The following is a 19,683-nucleotide window of genomic DNA, read 5'->3' as shown; positions in this document are numbered from 1 at the left end:
AGGAACGATTAGGAGGTTAGGAAATGATGAGCCGTGCAGATGTGGGGAAAGGTGTTCCTGACAGAGAAGACAGCCATTGTAAAGGCCCAAGAGTAGAAGCATGCACTGTGTGTTTGATAACAGCAAACAGAACAGTGTGGCTAGAGTAGACTGAGCAAGGAGGAGAGTAGGGAGATGAGATGGGGAGATAACAAGAAGCCAGCTTGTGTGACCATGGTAGCTATTGTAATGAGATGGACTTTGAGTGAAATGGGGAGTTGTTTCAGGTTTTTGAGATGAACAATGTGATCTGCCATAGGTTTTGAAAGGACCACTTTAGCTGCTGGGTTAACAATAGGCTACAGGGGGTAAGAATGAAGCAGAGAGACCATTTTGGCTATTACTGTAATCTTGGTGAGAGACTATGGTGGTAGCAGTGGAGGTGGTGAGAAGTTGTCATAGTATGCATGCGTTTTGAGATAGAGCCAACAGGATTTGCTTATGGATTGGATGTGGGGTGTGAGAATCAAGAATGACTTCAACATTTTTGGCAAGGGCAACTGGGAGTATGGGATTGCTGTCATTTGAGATGGGAAAGGCCATCGGTGGAACATTTTTGAGGAGCAGTTTAGGACATGAGTTTGTGGTGGTAGCTTGTTACTGCAGCTTCTGTTTTCTCACCAACTATCTTTAAGTCACGGCACTGCTTTTTCGTAAGTGACCCTTTGCTTATCTCAATAATTCAGTGGCCTTTTAAAAAGAATCAGCTTTACTGAAGTATAGTTTACATACAATAAAATGCACTCATTTTAAGTGTGCAATTTGAGTTTTAACAAATGTACACACCCATGTGAAAACCACCCACAATCAAGATAATGTTTCAGTCATTCCCAAAAGTTCCCTCATGTCCTTTTACAGGAATCTGGGAGTGGCTTGGCTGGATGGCTCTGGCTCAGGGCTGGGGCTGTGCAGTCTCTGAAGACTTTGCTAGAGCTGAAAGGATCCACTTCCAAGCTCAACTCATGTGACTTTTAGTAGGTGGCTTCAGTAGCTTCAGTTTGTAGACGTGTGTGCTGCTCCATAGAGAGAGAAAAAATGAAGTTACTCTGCTTTTTATGACCTATTCTTCACTCTGTTCATTAGTCACTAAGTTTAGCCCACACACTCTAGCTCACACTCGGGGGGAGGGGGATTTATTCACATACTTGGGTGTGAATACAAGGAGGCTGTGATCATTGGGGCCATCTTGAAGACTGGCTACTACAATATTCACTTATAGTGAATTCAGAAAAAACTAGAATGCTGATAGGAAACAGAAGCTTCATATCTTCACTGATTTGAAATATGGCTTTATGATCTAGGAAAATAGGTTCCATGAAATCAGTTATTTTATTTATTGCAGGAATATTTTCAAACCAAGGGTCTTTAATAAGGAAAGTTTATTATTGGATAACTGACTAAATAGATACTTTGTGTTCAATCAAGTCAGCACACAGTTTTATAGTCTGTCTATCAAAGATAGTTGAAACTTTTGCACCCTAGTGTCTGGTGAGCTGTCTACATTAGCTCTTAATAAGAGTCTTTCTCAGAAGAAGTTTTAAATAATATAGTGTAGTGGAAAGAGCTCTGGATTGAGTCAAAAGACAATCAGTCATAACCAATTTCCATACCTTTAAATGGGAATCAGAATATCTGCCTTATTCATATACCTCATGTATATGAGAATTAAATGATGTGCCAGAATATGTGAAAATGCCTTTTAAATTGTGACACTATCCAAAGTTAGGCTATTTGATGGTTTTTGTAGGGTAAAAATCATGGAGTTTTGGTGCTGTAGCCTGCCTTAGATCAGCTTCCCTTCAGGTAGCTGTGCAGTGTTGAAACACTACATCTTTCCCAAGTGGTCCATTATAGTGTCTTAATAAAACCCCAAAGCAAAAATGTTCTTAATTCTTCCTTAATCTAAACTGCTTTCCTCTAATTTAGCTGTCAGAGGACAAGGAAAGCAACTGATCAGAATTTAAATCATTCTTACATTGAAATTTTGTAGAGCAGGAACTCGAGTTCCTTTGATCTTTCCTCTTAGGACCCATTTCCAATTACTTTTTATTTCAAACAAATAAAATTATTATGGTTGACCAAAACTTGTTAGTCTTGAGTGGTAAGATAAATGGTTTTTGCATGCATTCTGTGTTTCATAAAGCCTCATTTGGGATTTTGAATTAATGATTGTATATCCTTACTACATAATCCTTGTTTTTGAATATAAAAATAAAGGGTATGAAAAATTTAAACTTAAAAAAATGAACTTTAAAGTACGCTGTTTACTATTTTTTCTGTGGAAATTGAATATACTATCTAGTATTTCGTTGGCTCCAGAAAGCGAAAGCTTAAAGTCTTTACAGTTGTTGTATTCCTATTTATAACTTGTGATTTTAATTGATAGTCAAACAACATGTACCAGACATTGAGAAATAGTTATAAAGTATGTCATTAAAGTTGGTACTTTTTAAATAAATGTTTTGATAAGCTATGTTTTTCCTTTCTGAACTTTTATACTTCAAAATCTTTTATCGTTCTTTTTCATGAGCATCAAATAACAAAGCAAAATTTAACAGCATTTGATTTAATGAAGGAGGACAGACTCTTGTTTTAAATGGCTTCTCAGAGGTCTGTGACGCTGCTGCTTCTGGAGCATTTTGCTTACTTGCCTGCAGGATCTTTGTCCCAAAATAAATATTGTGTCTGTTTATATACCATCCACTATTTGGCAGGGTTTAGAGGACTCCTTGATGTTAGCTTTGAGAAATCCTATTCAAGCTCAACAAGTTCCTTCTCCTCCTTTGGCAGCCCAGTCACTCCAAATAAAAGATATCTGTGGTAAAGCTTTGGAATGTGATTTTCCCCTAGAGAAACTGAAGCAACTTTACAAGTAGTTTGTCAGATCTAGATGTTAAGTGTTTCAATTCAGCTAAAATATGAAGTATATTTTCCAGCACTTAGTTATCAACAGTTTAGTGCATTAAAATAGGTAATCTGGCTTTTTAAAAATATGTTTTAAGTATACTGTAATAACTGAATTATAAAATTTAGAACTGGAAGTCTTATGCTTGTATTTTTAAAGAAAAGCTTTTATTTCAGTAATTTTTAAATCTAAGAGAATTGACTCACACTGGAGTAGGGCATTTGGCACAGTGTGGGCTAATGTTCATAGTATGTTAAAGATCTGGATGAAATATTGTCAGAGGGAGTGGGCTGCCCTGTATTTTCTGATTCTGGGCTCACCACGTCCTATTTCCTTTTCACAGGAGTTTCTCCATAACTCTTTTCATCTTGTAAAACTGAAAATCTATACCCATTAAACAATAATTCCCCATTACTCCCTTCCCCCCAACGCCTGGCAACCACCGTTCTCCTTTCTGCTTATAATTTTTGTGTGTGTGGTTATACTTTATTTTATTTATTTTAAATATATCTTTATTGACTTCAGAGAGAGGAAGGGAGAGGGAAGGAGAGAAATAGAAACATCAGTGATGAGAGAGTCATTGATCTTCTGCCTCCTGCACGCCCCTGACTGGGGATTGAGCCCACAACCTGGGCATGTGCCCTGACCGGGAATCGAACTGCGATCTCCTGGATCCTAGATCGATGCTCAACCACTGAGCCACGCCCCGCTGGGTCTCCTTATAATTTTGACAGAGATAAGTACCTCATACAAGTGGAATTATGTAGTATTTGGGTTTTTTTGACTGGCTTATTTCATTTAGCATAACGTCCTCAAAAGTCATTCATGTTGTAGCATATTGCAGAATTTCCTTCCTTATGAATAATATTTCATTGTGTGTGTACCACATTTTACTTATCTAGTCATCTATTGATAGACACTTGGGTTGTTTCCATGTTTTAGCTATTTCAAATAATCCTGCTATTAATATGGGTGTACAAATATGTCTTTGAGACCCTGCCTTCATTTCTTTTGGGTTTATACCCAGAAGTGGAATTACTGGATCATATGTTAATTACTTTTAATTTTTTGAGTAACTGCTATACTGTTACATTTCCACTATAAGTGCATGAGGGTTCGAATTTCTCCTCTTTGCCAACACTTGCTACTTGGTAGTAGCCATCCTGATGTGTTCGAGGTGGTATTTGTTGTAGTTTTGTTTGCATTTCCCTAGTGATTAGCAATAAGTACCTTTTCACTTGCTTATTGGCCATTTATATATATCTTTGGAAAAATGTCTATTCAAGTCCTTTGTGCTTTTTTAAAATTGACTTTTTTGTTGTTGAGTTTGAGGAGTTCTCTATATTAGTTTTAGATATCAATCCCTTAACGGGTGTATGATTTCCAAATATTTTCTTCCATTCTTTGGGTTGCCTTTTTACTTTGTTGGTAGTGTCTTGATGCATAAAATTTTAAAAATTTCATTAATCCAATTTGTCTATTTTTTAAAATAAAGTTTTATGTCTTTGGTATCACCTCCAAGAAATCATTGTCAAATCCAGTGTCATGGAGAGTTTTATCCTGTTTGCTTGTAAAAGTTTTATAGTTTTAGGTCTTTTATTTTGAGTTAATTTTTTAATACGGTGCTTGATATTTTACATGTTCATATCTATTTTCCCACTACCAATTATTGAAAAGACTATTCCTTTTCCATTGAATGGTCTCGGCACCCTTGGCAAAAATTATTTGACCATCTATGTGAAGATTTATTTCTTTGCTGTTCCATGGGTCTATATTTTGTCTTTATGCTAATACTGCAGTTTTGATTTTGTAGCTTTGTAGTAAGGTGTTTTTTGTTGTTTTGTTTTTTAACATAAATTTCCTCACAAAGGGAGTTTTATTAATAACGCTAGTTTACTTCCCTCCCCAAAAGACCAATTGCAACTACATGAAATGCACATATCCTCAAGATTTTATTGTCACATAGTAAAGCAAAACATGAAGCTTAGGTCTTTGATTCACTTAGATCACTTGGCCCTTTCTCTTCATATCTCCTCCCAGTTCAAAACGCTTGCACCTCTTAATAGCCACCATTCTCTTAGATCTGCAGTTGGGCTCAATGCATTCAAGCCCCAGCACAATTTTCTTTGTAGTTTTAGCCTTTTTGCAGAAAATCAGCTGTCTGCCCACCATAGCCACTCTGCTTCCTGTCATAACACCTCTTTCCCTGCACTTACAGAGAATCCTTGTCCTTGTGCTGTGTTACTTTGTGGGGTTGATGGCTTGCCACACTTCTTACTGAAAGTCCAGCAGGTTTTAGGAGTGAGCACTCACCATGTTTGCGAGGGCACTGTCAGCATGGAAAGTGTAATGAGTTTTGAAGTCAGGAAGTGTGAGTCCTCAAGTTTTGTTCTTTTTCAAGATTGTTTTTTAACTGTTCAAGGTCCCTTGAGATTCTGTATGAATTTTAGGGTGGATTTTTTCTGTTTGGTTAGCATTCATTTATTGAGTAGGTATGTATATGTAGATACACACACACACACACACACACACACACACACACACTATTAAGTTCCTGGGAACTGTCTATTTATGTTATGATTTTTGAACTGTAGGAAGTACATTGGTCAGTTACATTAAATCACTATAGAAGAAGCTATTTTTTATACTTATATGCAACCCAGTTATGATTCAGAGGCAAACAAGATTTAATGACTGACTGTAGTGATTGTCCAACAGGCGAGCAGCTGACTATGCATTTATGAATGGGAGGAGCATGTGGCTGAAGGAGGATGAGTCAGAACCAAGTATCTTCTAAACGCACCTGTTAAATAGACTACTGAAATGATTACAACTAAAAGGCAGAATATCTTCTTCCTTAATGGAATATCTTATTTTCCTGGGTGACTGTGGCCGTGCCATTATCACTGCTTGTCTGCTGGTTTATTGGTGGGAACAACTGTTCATTGTCTTGAAAAAATGGTTTCTTTCCCTTGGAAAGAAGTTATTATATAAAACATTGGCGGAAATGTGTGTGTAAGAAATTAGTGTTTCTGTAGTACTCTGTGTTTCATAAACTTTATGTACATTGATTTAATTTTTACCCTCATCTATGAAAGAAGCATTATTTAGCCCTGATTTTATATGTGAAGAATCTGAGGCTTATTAGCACACTTAAATAATTTGTATCAGACACACTGATAGACCTACAGTTTAAACCCAGGTTTTATCTGATTCCAAAGCACATTTTGTCATGCACATGGGTACTACACATACAGTTTTACACAGAATTTCAGTAGGTTTCTGGTATTCTTGAAACTTATTTATAAACTCAAATTCCTGTAGGCTCCCTGAACTCCAGACTAAGAACTCCCCCAGCCTTAAATAAAAGCATTGCTAAAAGTTACGAGTGCCCTAAGATCCCATAACATAATATGTAGATATCTAAGGCATCCAACAAAGGGGAAATTTTTACTTGGGGACCTATAATTTAACCTTTAGCCCCTAGGCTCCTTCCATGTTTTTCTCTTTTCTCACTGGCTATTCATAGCATGCTCTGCTGGGTTCTTTTCTGGTACCCAGCATGAAGTTGGATTTCTTCAGGGTTTTTCCTGGACCCTCCCTCTTTTCTCCTACTCACTGCTTAGGAAATTGCTTCCTTTCTCCTGGAGTTAAATACCACTCTATTGTTGATGACTGCCCCATATCTTTTCTCAGACTGCTAGAATCCCACTTGCAACTACCTACTCAAAAATCTCCACTTACATATCTCATAGGTGTCACTTATGTAACAGATAAAAACTGTTGCAGATATACATATATATATTTATACATACATACACACACACACACACACACACACACATAAGTATATTGATTTCAGAGAGAGGTGGGGAGAGAGAGAAGCATCTGATGAGAGAGTCGTCACTGATAGGCTGCCTCCTGCACGCCCCCGACAGGGGATCGAGCCTGCAACCCGGGCATGTGCCCTGACCAGGATCAAATCGTGATCTCCTGGATCCTAGGTCGATGATCAACCACTGAGCCATGCCCAGCCAGGCTGTTGCAATTTTTTTTTTTAATATATCTTTATTGATTTCAGAGATAGGAAGGGAGAGGGGGAGAGAGAGATAGAAACATCAATGATGAGAGAGTCATTGATCAGCTGCACCCACAACCTGGGCATGTGCCCTGACCGGGGATCGAACCCCGATTTCCTGGATCCTAGGTCCACACTCAACTGCTGAGCCACGCCTGGCTGTGCGCAAATATTTTTTATAATAGTTTTATTGAGATAACACTTACATACCATAAAATTTACCCCTTTAGAGTATAGAATTAAGGGGTTCTAATATATTCACAGAGCTGTGCAACCATCACCACTCTTTAATTTCAAAACATTTTCATCGCCTCCAAAAGAAATCCTGTACCTACTAGCAGTCACTCCTCATTTCTCTTTCCTCTCAGCCCCTGGCAACCACTAATCTCTTTTCTGTCTCTCTATATTTGCCTATTCTGGACATTTAATATAAATGGAATCACATAATATATGGCCTTTTTCTGGTTTATTTTACTTAGCATAATGTTTTCAAGATTCATCCATGTTGTAGCATGTATGAATACTTCACTTTTTTTATGGCCAAATGATATTTCATTACATGGCTAATGCCACAGTTGATTGTGTATACATGTTTTTCTGAAGCTCTACTGCTTCAGTGATATGGAATCTAAAGCTACAGAATGAGCCCGGCCGGGTGTGGCTCAGCGGTTGAGAGTCGACCTGGAATCCAGGCGATCGGGGTTCGATTCCCGGTCAGGGCACATGCCCGGGTTGTGGGCTCAATCAATGACTCTCATCATTGATGTTTCTATCTCTCTCTCCCTCTCCCTTCCTCTCTCTGAAATCAATAAAGATATATTTAAAAATAAATAAATAAATAAATAAAAAGTAAATAAAGCTACAGAATGAGAACATTAAGTGATATGTGTAATTTGGATTGACTATACCACAGATACTGATATTTAGAGCTTGAGTTGATTAAAAACATGTTTTTATTGATTTTAGAGAAGGGGGAGAGAAACATTGATCTGCTGTCTCCTGCATGCCACCTACTAGGGATTGTTCCTGCAACCCTGGGCATGTGCCCTGACCTGGAACTAAACCTGTGACCTCTTGGTGCACAGGATGACACTCAGCCAACTGAGCCACACAGGCCAGGGCTGTAATACAAACTTTTACCTTATTTCCGAAGGAAAAAAAATGTGAGGCTATAGTCACTTTTTTTTTTTTTTTAAGTAAATCCTCACCCAAGGACATTATAGTCACTTAACTTTCTGTAAAGTCTCAAACACATTCTCATATTTTACTTTTGGAAAGATAAGCAGGCCTTTCTGTTGTTTTTGTGTATAGTTAGCTTAATCTATTTACCCATTTTAAAAGCTTTATAGAATCCACTTTGTATAAAATACTTAATTATTCTTAGGACAATGGGTTTAATCCCTAGGTCATATTTTAATAAAATTTTCTTTTCATAGTTTGAAATAGGGCATCATTATTTTCAGTGAAAAATGTCTTAGTATTTAAATGACATTATTGAATTATATTACAAAATGCCAAACTGGTAAGAGAGAGAATTTTATTTTCTTCGTACTTTGAGGTTGGTATTCATGAATGTATGAAAGTGGGAAACATTTACTTTGAAGATCTACACATAAAACTATTCATTTGAATGTGAACATCTAAATAAATCACTATGATCATCTAAATATTATTTTAAATTACAATTTCACATACTGCATTAGCCTTATGAAGAACTGTAGCCATTTTCTGAACCCATTTAGGAATTTCCCAAAACAGATCAGTGGTTTTCTTTGTCATTAGAGAGCTTTTGTAAAGAAGTAATAGCTTTCAGCTTTTGGCTCAGAGGAGGCTTAGGTGCAACTTTTGTTTTTGGTCGTCCTGAATCCGGGTTCATCCGACACCGGGTGCCTCCACCATGCAGCCGAAATTCGACCCCAGTGAGATCAAAGTTGTGTGCCTGAGATGCACCAGTGGGGAAGTCGGTGCCACATCTGCCATGGCCTCCAAGATTGGCCCTCTCAGTCTGTCTCCATAAAAGGTTGGTGATGAAATCGCCAAAGAAACCAGTGATTGGAAGGGTCTGAAGATAACAGTGAAACCATTCAGAACACACAGGCCCAGATGGAGGTTGTACCTTCTGCCTCTGCCCTGATGATCAGAGCCCTCAAAGAATGGTCAAGAGACAGAAAGAAGCAAAAACTATTAAGCACAGTAGAAATGCCACTTTTGGTGAGATTGTTAACATTGCCCGACAGATGCAACGCTGATCTTTAGCTAGAGAACTCTCTGGAACCATTAAAGAGGTCCTGGGGATTGCCCAGACTGTAGGCTGCAATGTTGATGGCCTCCACCCTCATGACATCATTGATGACATCAAGAGTGGTGCAGTGGAATGCCCAGCTAGTTAAGAACTACAAATGGAAATATTTCAATTAAAGATCATTTGGCAACGGCCCCCCCCCAAAAGAAGTAATAAATGGACTTTTAAAAAATTTAGTAATTGCTTAAGGAAAATGATTTTGGCTGTGAAAATTAACATGAATAAGCTACATTTATGGAATCTTTGATTCTAAAAGATATAAACTCATTAATGAATATAGAATGTGATCATGAAGTTGACCTTTCTCTGCCATTAGAAGAATTCTCTTTATGATGATTATGAGAAGTTAAAATAATGAGACACATTGATAGGTGAAATGTTATACTCCTCACTGTGGCACTCTCCCCAACCCCCATTAGAAAGAGTAGGTGGAAATCTTGATTACAAGATATAGTAACTCAAGTTATATTGATAGTATAGAAAGGTATTTTTTTTAGGTTTTGTGAGGTATCAAATATGAAATCATAGTTGCTTGTTTAACTTAGGTACATATCAGTAGAGTTTTAAATTTACAATGTGGAAGGGAATGAGCACTTATCAGAACAGAAGGAAATGTGTGGTTAAACGGTTTCAGCTATAACTGTAGACTGTTTCCCTTGGTCCAAATGGGAGGGGAAATGGAACTTTATTTTTTTGGCTTTTCCAATGTAAGTAGAAATTGGTTCAGCATGGTTGATTGAAGTCCTTAACGGGAAAAATTGTTGTGTTTAGTACTGGAAGGGAATGACATAAATATGTATTAAAAAGACATAAATCCTATAGGTTTTATCTTACAGGTGTCTCGTAATTTTTTTAGCATATTTATCATTACTGATAGTCCATTCTTATTAAACCTCTCTAAAAACAAGAATGCCACAAGATTCTTTGTTGAAGAAACAGCTAAATTGAGTAAAGGAAAAGTTAATGTTTCCAGCTTTTTCCTCAAAATGAGAAGCTGTTTTACTGATTTTGTATAATTATAGGTGATAATGCAAATTGTAGCTCACAAAAGCACTGAGATTATAGGAAATATATTTGGTATAGGCAAATAAAGAACCTTATTTATAAAGAAACATTTGGTAACCTAGAGTTTTGAAAATTCTTTGAAGTCCTGCTTCCTCTGTAGGACTTTTAAATTTTTCTTAAGGCAGTTAATGAATTTTGTTTAGAGGCCCAGGTTAAATGAGGTAGCAAAGACTTAAATAAAAATGCTTTTCAACCTAAAATAAATTTTTTAAAAGTTACTATTAATATAGTATGGTGTTAGGATGGGGGAGATTGTCGGAACTGTAATAAATTTTTTTCTTAATATTTTTTATTGCATCACTATAAAATATTCACCTCAAGATCACAGCATTAGATCCTTTCTTTTCCTGATGGATCCTTAATTGCTCTTGAGAACAATTATAGTTTTAGGCAATATGATAATTAATTTGGCAATTGAAAATGAAAGTGACCTGAATTTGGAAATCATTCCTACAGTGACTTGCTCTAGGGTTATTTATTTACTTGAAAAAGAATGGTGAATAAATGTTCTATTAGTTAAGATTCTTTGCTTAGAAGCAGAAGAAATCAACTCTGGCTAACTTAAGTTAAAAAAAAAAAAGGCAGCATTACCTACTTGACTTGGGATGGCGAACACACAATACAACGTATAGATGATATGTTACAGAATTGTACTCGTGAAACCTATAATTGTATTAACCAATGTTACCCCAATAAATTAAATATAAAAAATTTAAAAGGCAGCATTACTTATCAGGAAGATAGGTTGCTTATAAAACTGAAGAAAAGTGTAAAAGAGTGTGACACTGGGTAGCTCCAGGGATCCAAATAGAGGGAAGTAGTGTGTGCTCTTTTCAGGAGCTAGTGAATTCCAGTTGTTTTCCATCCTTATATCTTTCTACTTAAGATTCGAAAGTCAAGGCAAAGTACCTGACTGTCCTAGCTTTAGCTGGAAGAGCAATGATGTTTACCTCAAGTATCATTGTACTATAGTTTTTACAAAATCTGTAAAACTTCCTTTTAAAAATTATCTGGAAGAATTGTAACTAGAAATAAAACCCTGGTAAACCAGATTCATTTAATTTATAGAATGTGATCAGAGGCTATAGTTTATATACTTTTCTATAATTCTTAATTTTATGATTATTTATTTTTTCACTTCCTAAGAAAACCACAGTTTTTGTAAGTAACTTTGACCTCTGTTCTTTACGTGTCTGATTGGTTTTCATCCTTCTTTCTGTGTCTTTAGGTGTATTTGAAGGCTCCCATGATTCTGAATGGAGTCTGTGTTATCTGGAAAGGCTGGATTGATCTCCAGAGACTGGATGGTATGGGCTGCCTGGAATTTGATGAGGAGCGAGCCCAGGTAGGGCGACTTCAGGCTTTACTGAGTGTGGTCCCTTTATATGCTCCTAATCTTGCCTTTGTCTGGGGATCTATTTTACCCAGGCTTTAAGAGTAAGTATAGAAAGTCTCATGTTCAAATAATATTGAGGAATCCTAAACATATATTGAGACCCAAATTCTGGTCCTAGTTTTAGGTAAGTTTTTTCTTCACTGATTCTAAATTTCGTTTGATTACCTGATCTGTTCAGTGGGCTATTTTAGAGTCCAGTAAATGGTTCTGTTTAATATTTGTTCTTGATCTCTAGAATATTATGAGGAAGTAAAAACAGTTCAAAATAAAATGTAGGAGCAACACTTCTGAAATGACTTGAGTGAGGAGCTTGGCAAATCTTCTCCCCCAAAAGCAATAATTAAACAACAAAATTGTAAAAAACAACACAACAAAACCCATTTAAAGTCACTGGACATTAACCAAAGGACATAAATTGAGAGGCACTTATTCAAACAAAGCTACTAAATTTTAGTAATAACAGTAGTAGTCTGGCAATTTAGTCAGGGGGCTGCTCCCATCTTTTCCCTCAGCCCTGTGGTCCCTCATGTTCTACCCTTGGCAGGCAAGGCAAGCCATGAGGGCTGGCAGCTCTATTCTGCTATCAGATGGAGCTGACTTTGTTTAGAGCAAAGCTTGGAAAAATCCATGCCCAGGGATGTTCGCAAAAACAATAGAGGTCTCTGGCAAACAATTCAGGAAAACTGATGTTGCAGGAAGCAGCAAAATGACAGACTAGCCAGAAATTTATCAGGGAGATTTAGGGAAAGAGATGGCTAAAGTGGATCCTAATAAGGTCATACCCTTTATGGTCCAGAAGGCTGTATGCATATACAAGGCCACACCTGTTCAGGAGAGAACAAAGAGGGACTTTGCAAGATGCTAATTCCTGGCTGAACACAGGGTAGACTGATAAGTTCCCTGCACTTTGACAAGATTCCTCCAAGCCACACACACGGATCCAATGACAAAGGATGGAAGTCTACTGACTCAGAGTATTAGGCAAAACTTCTGACCATTCATTGGCTGACCAGTGTTTTACTGACCCAGGGGCAACCCCCAAAGAGCAAGGTGTAAAAAACAGCTAAGCAGTGACATCAGAGGCTGCACACTGCTGAGGAAACAGATTCTACAGAACTAGTCCAGGCAAGTCACTAAATAGACAAACAAAAAACAGTGATATAACAGATTGAGTTTATACAAGGGAAAATTTTAGATTGAGTTGACTGTTAAAACTGAACTATTTTATTAGAATGATAGGTAAAAAAATTTAGTTTAATCCATAGCATTTTCCATACTTAGAATTTTTCAGGCTTTTTGCCCCAGTTCACAAATTTGAGTGTTATCACTACAAAGTAAATGCCAGCTGTTGTGATAATAAATTAATATAATAATAGACTTTACATAATGTAAAAATTTCAAAGCAGGGGATTCCAGCCATCCAGTCAATAGCACTTCTCTGTAGCTTTCTCCATCACAAAATCATCTATAAAGAAGCGATGCAGTGTAGAAATTAAGAATAGGAGCTTCATAGTCATATATTTTGAATCCTGGCCCCACCATGTACAGCTGTTATGGACTGAATGTTGTGTTCCCCCAAAATCCATACGTTGAAGCCCTGACCTCCATTGCGACTATATTTGGAGATAGGGCATTTATGGGATATTTAAGGTTAAATGAAGTCAGAAGAGTAGGGCCCTCATGTGATAGGATTAGAGTCCTGGTAAGAGATACGTAAGAGATCTTCCTAATTCTCTGCCATGTGAGGACAAAATACTCTTAACAGATACTGAGGTACCAAGTAAGCTAAGAGATAAACAGAAAGTAGTCACAATTCCATTTTAAAAAATTAAATTGTGTAAATATTTCAGGTAAAATATTTTCATAGGTATTGTCTTTTTGCCTTTGTTCAAAGTGCCTTTGACAGACACTGGCAAGGATGTGGAGCAATAGTTGATGTGTTGGTTGGTTATCTGGAAAGGTAGTAGTTCTACTCTAAATTATGGTATGTAACGGGAATGATTACATATATTCATCAAAAGCTATGTACTTGGACATTTGTATAGTGGCATTGTTAGTAATAGCCAGAAACTGTAAACTGCCCAAATGCCATTAACAGAATGGATAAATTACATGTTTACACAAAGAAAGAAAATGAGAATGAAAAACTATAACTAGCATACCAATATGGATGAATTTTACAATTATATTGAGTGTACCAAAAACACGTGCTGGGTGATCCAAGATGGCAGTAGATTGAGTGGAAGCTACACTGATACTCTCCCAGGACAAAACTGGAATTACAACTAAAATATAGAAAAACCACTCTGAATAATCAACTGCAACTGAAGATGAGCTAGGGAGCACTGTTATAACCAAGGAGGAAGAGGAGACAGTCCAGAGACCGGTAGGAAGTGAAGAGGTGTGAGAGGGCTGACTGGGCTCCCAAACGCAGCAGCTGAAGGTCCCGGGGGGATATCTCAGCTGTGGGGGGTTCCCACTGAAAACTTCTGGGGTCTAAACCCCAAGCTGGGCTCCCCAGGCCAGAGTACCAGAACTGAGAAAGGTACCCACATAACATCTGGCTGTGAAAACCAGCAGGGTTTCTCCCTGCGAGGGTGAGACAGCTGGAAATGCAGGCATCCTCTTAAAGTGCCAATGCACAAAGTTTCGTGTGCTGCCACTCACGTAGGGCTCTGGCAGAGGGAGGGCAGAGAGGACTAGAGCTGTGTAAGGAGAATCCAGGGGTGCTAGCTCGGGGGAGTAGAGCTCAGAGGGCATCCATCTGGACCCTGGTGCTGAGTCATTACCCCATACGGCAGAGGACATCTTTCTCAGGAAGACATTTACCTTCCAAGCAGCTTTTGCCTGGAGGGGAAACAGTTGCCCCACCCTGCTGCAAAACCTCTGGCCCCACCCTATGGAGTTTCTACAGCCTGAGGCTCATTAAGAGACTGAATAACAGCTTCTGGGTGCTTTGAGTCTTTGCCTGATTTTCTTCTGGACTCAGGCTTTGGAATAGCAGACCTTGGTGCATATCTTGGTCCTCATCCAAACACACCCAGCCCCAGCAGAGGAAACCAGAAGCTGTGGAGTATGGAAAACTTCAAACAGGGTACTCAAGGCCAGTCACAAACAGTGTCTGACATTGACCTGCATCAGAGACCATCCAAAAGACTGAGAGCCCTAGCAGATCTACCTAATACATAGAAACAAATCCAAACAGGCAGCCAAAATGAGGAGACAAAACAAACCCCAAATGCAAGAACAAAAGAATGCTCCAGAAGAAGAGCTAAATGAAATGGAGATAAACAATCTATCAGATATAGAGTTCAGAATGCTGAACATAAAGATGCTCAACAGCATGAAAAAAGATATAGAAACTATGAAGGAAATTAAGAATGACATAGTAGAAATTAAAAAAAACATTGGATGGAATGAACAGTAGATTAGGGGAAGGTAAGGATTGTATCAGCAAATTAGAGGACAGGGTAGAGAAAAACCAATAAGAGAACCAAAAAGAAAAAAAAAATATTAAAAAACAGGAGGACAGTTTAAGGGAGTTGTGGGACAACATGAAAATAACAATATTCGCATCATAGGAATGCCAGAAGAGGTAGAAAGTAAGCAAGGGTTAGAGAACCTGTTTGAAGAAGTAATGGCAGAAAACCCCTAACCTGGTGAAGGAGAAAGTCACACAAGTTCACGAGGCACAGAGAGTCCCAAGCAAGAAGAACCCAAAGAGGCCCAGGCCCACCACATACATCACAATTAAAATGCCAAAAATTCAAGACAGACAGAATCTGAAAGGCAGCAAGAGAAGAGCATTCTGTAACTACGAAGGAGCTCTTATAAGGCTGTCAGCTGATTTCTCAATAGAAACTTTACTGGCCAGAAGGGAATGGCATGAAGTATTCACAGTAATGCAAAATAAAGATCTGAAACCAAGAATACTCTGTCCAGCAAGGCTATCATTCAGATAAATGGTGAAATAAAGAGCTTTCCAGACAAAAGGCTGAAGGAATTTATCACCATCAAACCAGCATTGCAAGAAATGTTAGAGGAACTGCTGTGATAAGAAGTTGAAATAGAATGAGAAACATCGGCATAAAGAAATAAAATGGCAAAGTGCCCATCAATACTCACCTTAAGTATAAATGGATTAAATATCCCAATCAAAAGACATAGGATAGCTAAATGGATAAGAAAACAAGACCCAAATATATGCTGTCTACAAGAGATCCACCTCAGAGTAAAAGACTCACATAGGCTGGGATGGGCATGGGGGAGACAAACTCCTGGAGGACTTTAAAGGAGAGATTGACAGCAATACAATCATAGTAGGGGAATTAACAGTCCCCTCACTTTACTGGATAGATCTTCCAGACAAAAAATCAACAAGGAAACAGGGGCTCTAAATAACACATTAGATCAGATGGATTTAATTGACATTTACAGAATATTCCACTCCAAAGCTGCAGAATGTGCATCCTCCTCAAGTGCACATGGGACATTCTCGAAGATAGACCACATGTTAGGACACAAAACAAGTCTCTACAAGTTCAAGAAGATTGAAATCATATCAAGCATCTTCTTGGACATTTACACAATGGAATACTATGTGGCTATAAAAATGAAAGATCCCTTACCCTTTGAGACAGCATGGTGGACCTGGAGAGTATTATGCTAAGTGAAATAAGACAGTCAGAGAAAGACAAGTGTCACATGATCTTATTTATATGTGGAATCTAATGAACAAAATAAACCAGTGAACAAAACAGATCCAGAGATATAGAAGCATGGAACAGATTGACAAATCTCAGAGGGAAGGCAGGGGTGGGTGGGGAGAGATTAACACAAGAATTTATATGCATAACCCAAGGACACAGACAATAGTGGGGCAAAGGCCTGGGGGGGAATCAATGGAGGAAAAGGGGAGACATTTGTAATACTTTTCAACAATAAAGATAAATTTTAAAAAAATAAAAAATAAATAACAAAAACCCCACATAATGTATGAATCCACTTATATAAATTTATACAAATGGCCAAAACTAACAATAGAAGTAAAGATAGTGGTTTCTACTTGGGAGAGGGGGCTAGTTACTGCAGTGAAGCAAAAAGAGTCTTTTGAGATGCTGGTACTGTTCTATTTTTTTCACATGGAATCTAGTTACATGGAACATTCAGTTTGTGGAAATTCATCAAGCTATATTTTAGGACAGTGCTGTCCAGTAGAATTCAAATGCAAGCCACACAATTAAAAAAATTCTGGAAGCTACATTTAAAAGGGTAAAAAGAAACAATTGTAATTGATTTTATATTAAATTTTATTTAACCCAATATATCTAAAATATCTAATGAATTTACAATCAGTATTAAAATTTTGGGATATTTTACTTTTTTTTTTTATATGGCGACCATATTGGACAACATAGCCTTAAGCTGTGTGTACTTTTTTATGTGGACATTAGGTAAATGATGGACTGAGTATGTTATGGTGGTCCCATAAGATTATAATGAAGTTGAAAACTTCCTATCATCTAATGATGTTGTAGCCATCTTAACATCATAGGACAACACATTAGTTGTGTTTGTGGTGATGCTGGTGTAAACAAACCTATAAAAATACAGCACAACAGAGAACCAGTGAGAAGAACTTGACTCTCCAAGAATGGGGGAAAGGTGCCATGAGCCAAGAATTGCAGGTGGTGTCCAGAAGCTGGAAAGGCAAGGAAGCAGGTTCTGTTGTAGAACCTCCAGAAAGGAACACAGCCCTGCTGACACCTTGATTTTAGCCTGAGGAGACCTTGTTGGACTTTTGACCTATAGAACTGTAAGGTAATGAATTTGTATTGTTTTGACTCACCAAATTTGTGGTAATTTTTTTTTTTAATATATCTTTATTGATTTCAGAGAGAGAGAGGGAGAGAGAGAGATAGAAACATCAATGATGAGAAAGTCATCATTGGACACCCCCCAGCTGGGGATCAAGCCTGCAACCTGGGCATGTGCTTTGACCGGGAATCGAACTTCGATCTCCTGGATCCTAGGTGGATGCTCAATCACTGAGCCCTGCCCGGCCAGGCTTTTTTTTTTTTTTTTTTTAATATATCTTTATTGATCTCAGAGATAGGAAGGGAGAGAGATAGAAACATCAGTGTTGAGAGTGTCATTGATCAGCTGCCTCCGGCACGCCCCCAACTGGGGATTGAACCCCCAACCCAGGCATGTGCCCTGACCAGGAATCAAACCTTGATCTCTTGGATCCTAGGTCGACGCTCAACCGCTGAGTCATGTCTGGCTAGACTGTGGTAATTTTTTACAGCAGAAATAGGAAACTAATACACAGAGCAAGCCACTGTTTTGTTTCTGGGAATGTTATGGGTTTATGTATTTACTATATTATACTTGTTATTTTAAAGTGTATTCTACTTATTTTAAAAGTTTGCGATAAAACAGTATCCCATGTTGTGCAGACAGCAGCCTCATACATCTCATATTTACTGCATCTCTTTATTGCATTATTTTCTCTTGTACTTGACTTAATGTTGTGTTTGTTTATCATGGCCCCTAATCTTACAAAAGCCACTGCCAATGTTACCAGTAAGAGGCCACATCAGTGATTTACCTGAAAATGAAATAAAAAGTGGTTGAGATGGAAAATCAGTGATGGTTATTGCTTGCCAATCAGGCATGTCCCATTCCACCGTAGCTGTGACTTGAAGAACAAGAACAAAGTGACAGAAGCTGTTAAAGGATCTGCTTAATTGATGGCAATGAGACTAATAAAAATTTGAGAAGGGCCCACATCAGACATGGAGAAACCATTTGATGACCTGGATTAAAGACAAGACATAGAAGCATATCCCCTTTAGCCCCATGGCAATCACAGTCAAAGCAAAAAGTTTGCATTGTTGAAAGAAAAGGCTAAACCCAGCTACCATGTTGAATTTACCGCTAGCTCTGAGTGGTTTAAATGATTGGAGAATCATTATTTATTACATAATGTGAAAATGAGTAGTGAGTCTTTGAGTGCTGATGTGAAGGCAGCTGAAGAATTTTTGGAAACTCTAGATAAGCTAATTGGGGAGGAAAACTACTTGCAGAGCAAATATTCTATGTGAATGAAACCTCCCTATTCTGGAAACACATGCCTGAAAGGACTCTCATTCATAAGGAGGCCAAGTCATTGGCAAGTTTCCAGGCTCTTAAGGAAAAGATAATAGTCTTGCTTGGGGGCAATGTTGCAGGCTACAAATTTAAACCCTCTGTGATCTGGCATAGTGAGAACCCCAGAGTCTTCAAACATTATCAGTAAGCACACACTGCCAGAAACAGTAAGAAGTCATGGATGACCCAGCTCCTCTTTCAAGATTTCCTCCTGAATTGTTATGCCAGCGAAATGGAGTGCTGTTTAGAGAATAAGATATCTTTCAAAGTTTTGCTTATTGTTGATAATGATCCCAGATATTCTTTTATTGGTGATCTTCATCCCACTATCAGAGTGATTCAGCCATTAAGTAGATCAAGGAGTTAGAGCAACTTTTAAGACCTATTGTCTGCGGGAGGACCTTTGCTCAGGCTGTTTGCTGCAACTGAGGAAGAAACTAAGAAGACACTGATGCAGTTCTGGAAGGATTACAACATCAGTGACTGCACTAAGAACCTTGCTTGAGCTTGGGATGGTGTTATGGAGGAGTGTATGAATGGCATATGGAAGAAGACACTCAAGGGGTTCATTCATGACTTTAGAGGATTTGCTAAGGATGAAGGGGTTGCAAAAATCAATAAGGCGGCCTGGCCGGGCGTGGCTCGGCAGTTGAGCGTCAACCTGGAATCTGGGGGGGTTGCAGTTCAATTCCTGGTCAGGGCATGTGCCTGTATTGTGGGCTTGATCCCCAGTCAGGGGCATGCGA

At 38.1% G+C, this 19,683-nt stretch overlaps 1 protein-coding gene and 2 pseudogenes across 2 annotated transcripts in view; 2 read left to right on the top strand and 1 right to left on the bottom strand.

Annotated features, from left to right (window-relative positions):
- CBFB (core-binding factor subunit beta) overlaps positions 1-19,683 on the top strand; it is a 45,085-nt gene that overhangs the window by 7,787 nt on the left and 17,615 nt on the right. For both annotated transcript variants that reach the window (XM_087827556.1, XM_087827555.1), the window contains exon 4: positions 11,618-11,734. In XM_087827556.1, coding sequence (XP_087683682.1) covers positions 11,618-11,734 — 117 coding nt within the window. The remainder of the gene's footprint in view (positions 1-11,617; positions 11,735-19,683) is intronic.
- LOC107537361 (large ribosomal subunit protein eL42-like) lies at positions 4,946-8,240 on the bottom strand (annotated as a pseudogene).
- LOC107537258 (large ribosomal subunit protein uL11 pseudogene) lies at positions 7,838-11,607 on the top strand (annotated as a pseudogene).

The sequence above is a fragment of the Miniopterus natalensis genome, chromosome 18 (assembly GCF_054644295.1).
Source record: "Miniopterus natalensis isolate mMinNat1 chromosome 18, mMinNat1.hap1, whole genome shotgun sequence".
Lineage (NCBI taxonomy): Eukaryota > Metazoa > Chordata > Mammalia > Chiroptera > Miniopteridae > Miniopterus > Miniopterus natalensis.
Note: the sequence above shows the minus strand (reverse complement) of the source record. Positions and strands in the feature narration are given on the sequence as shown.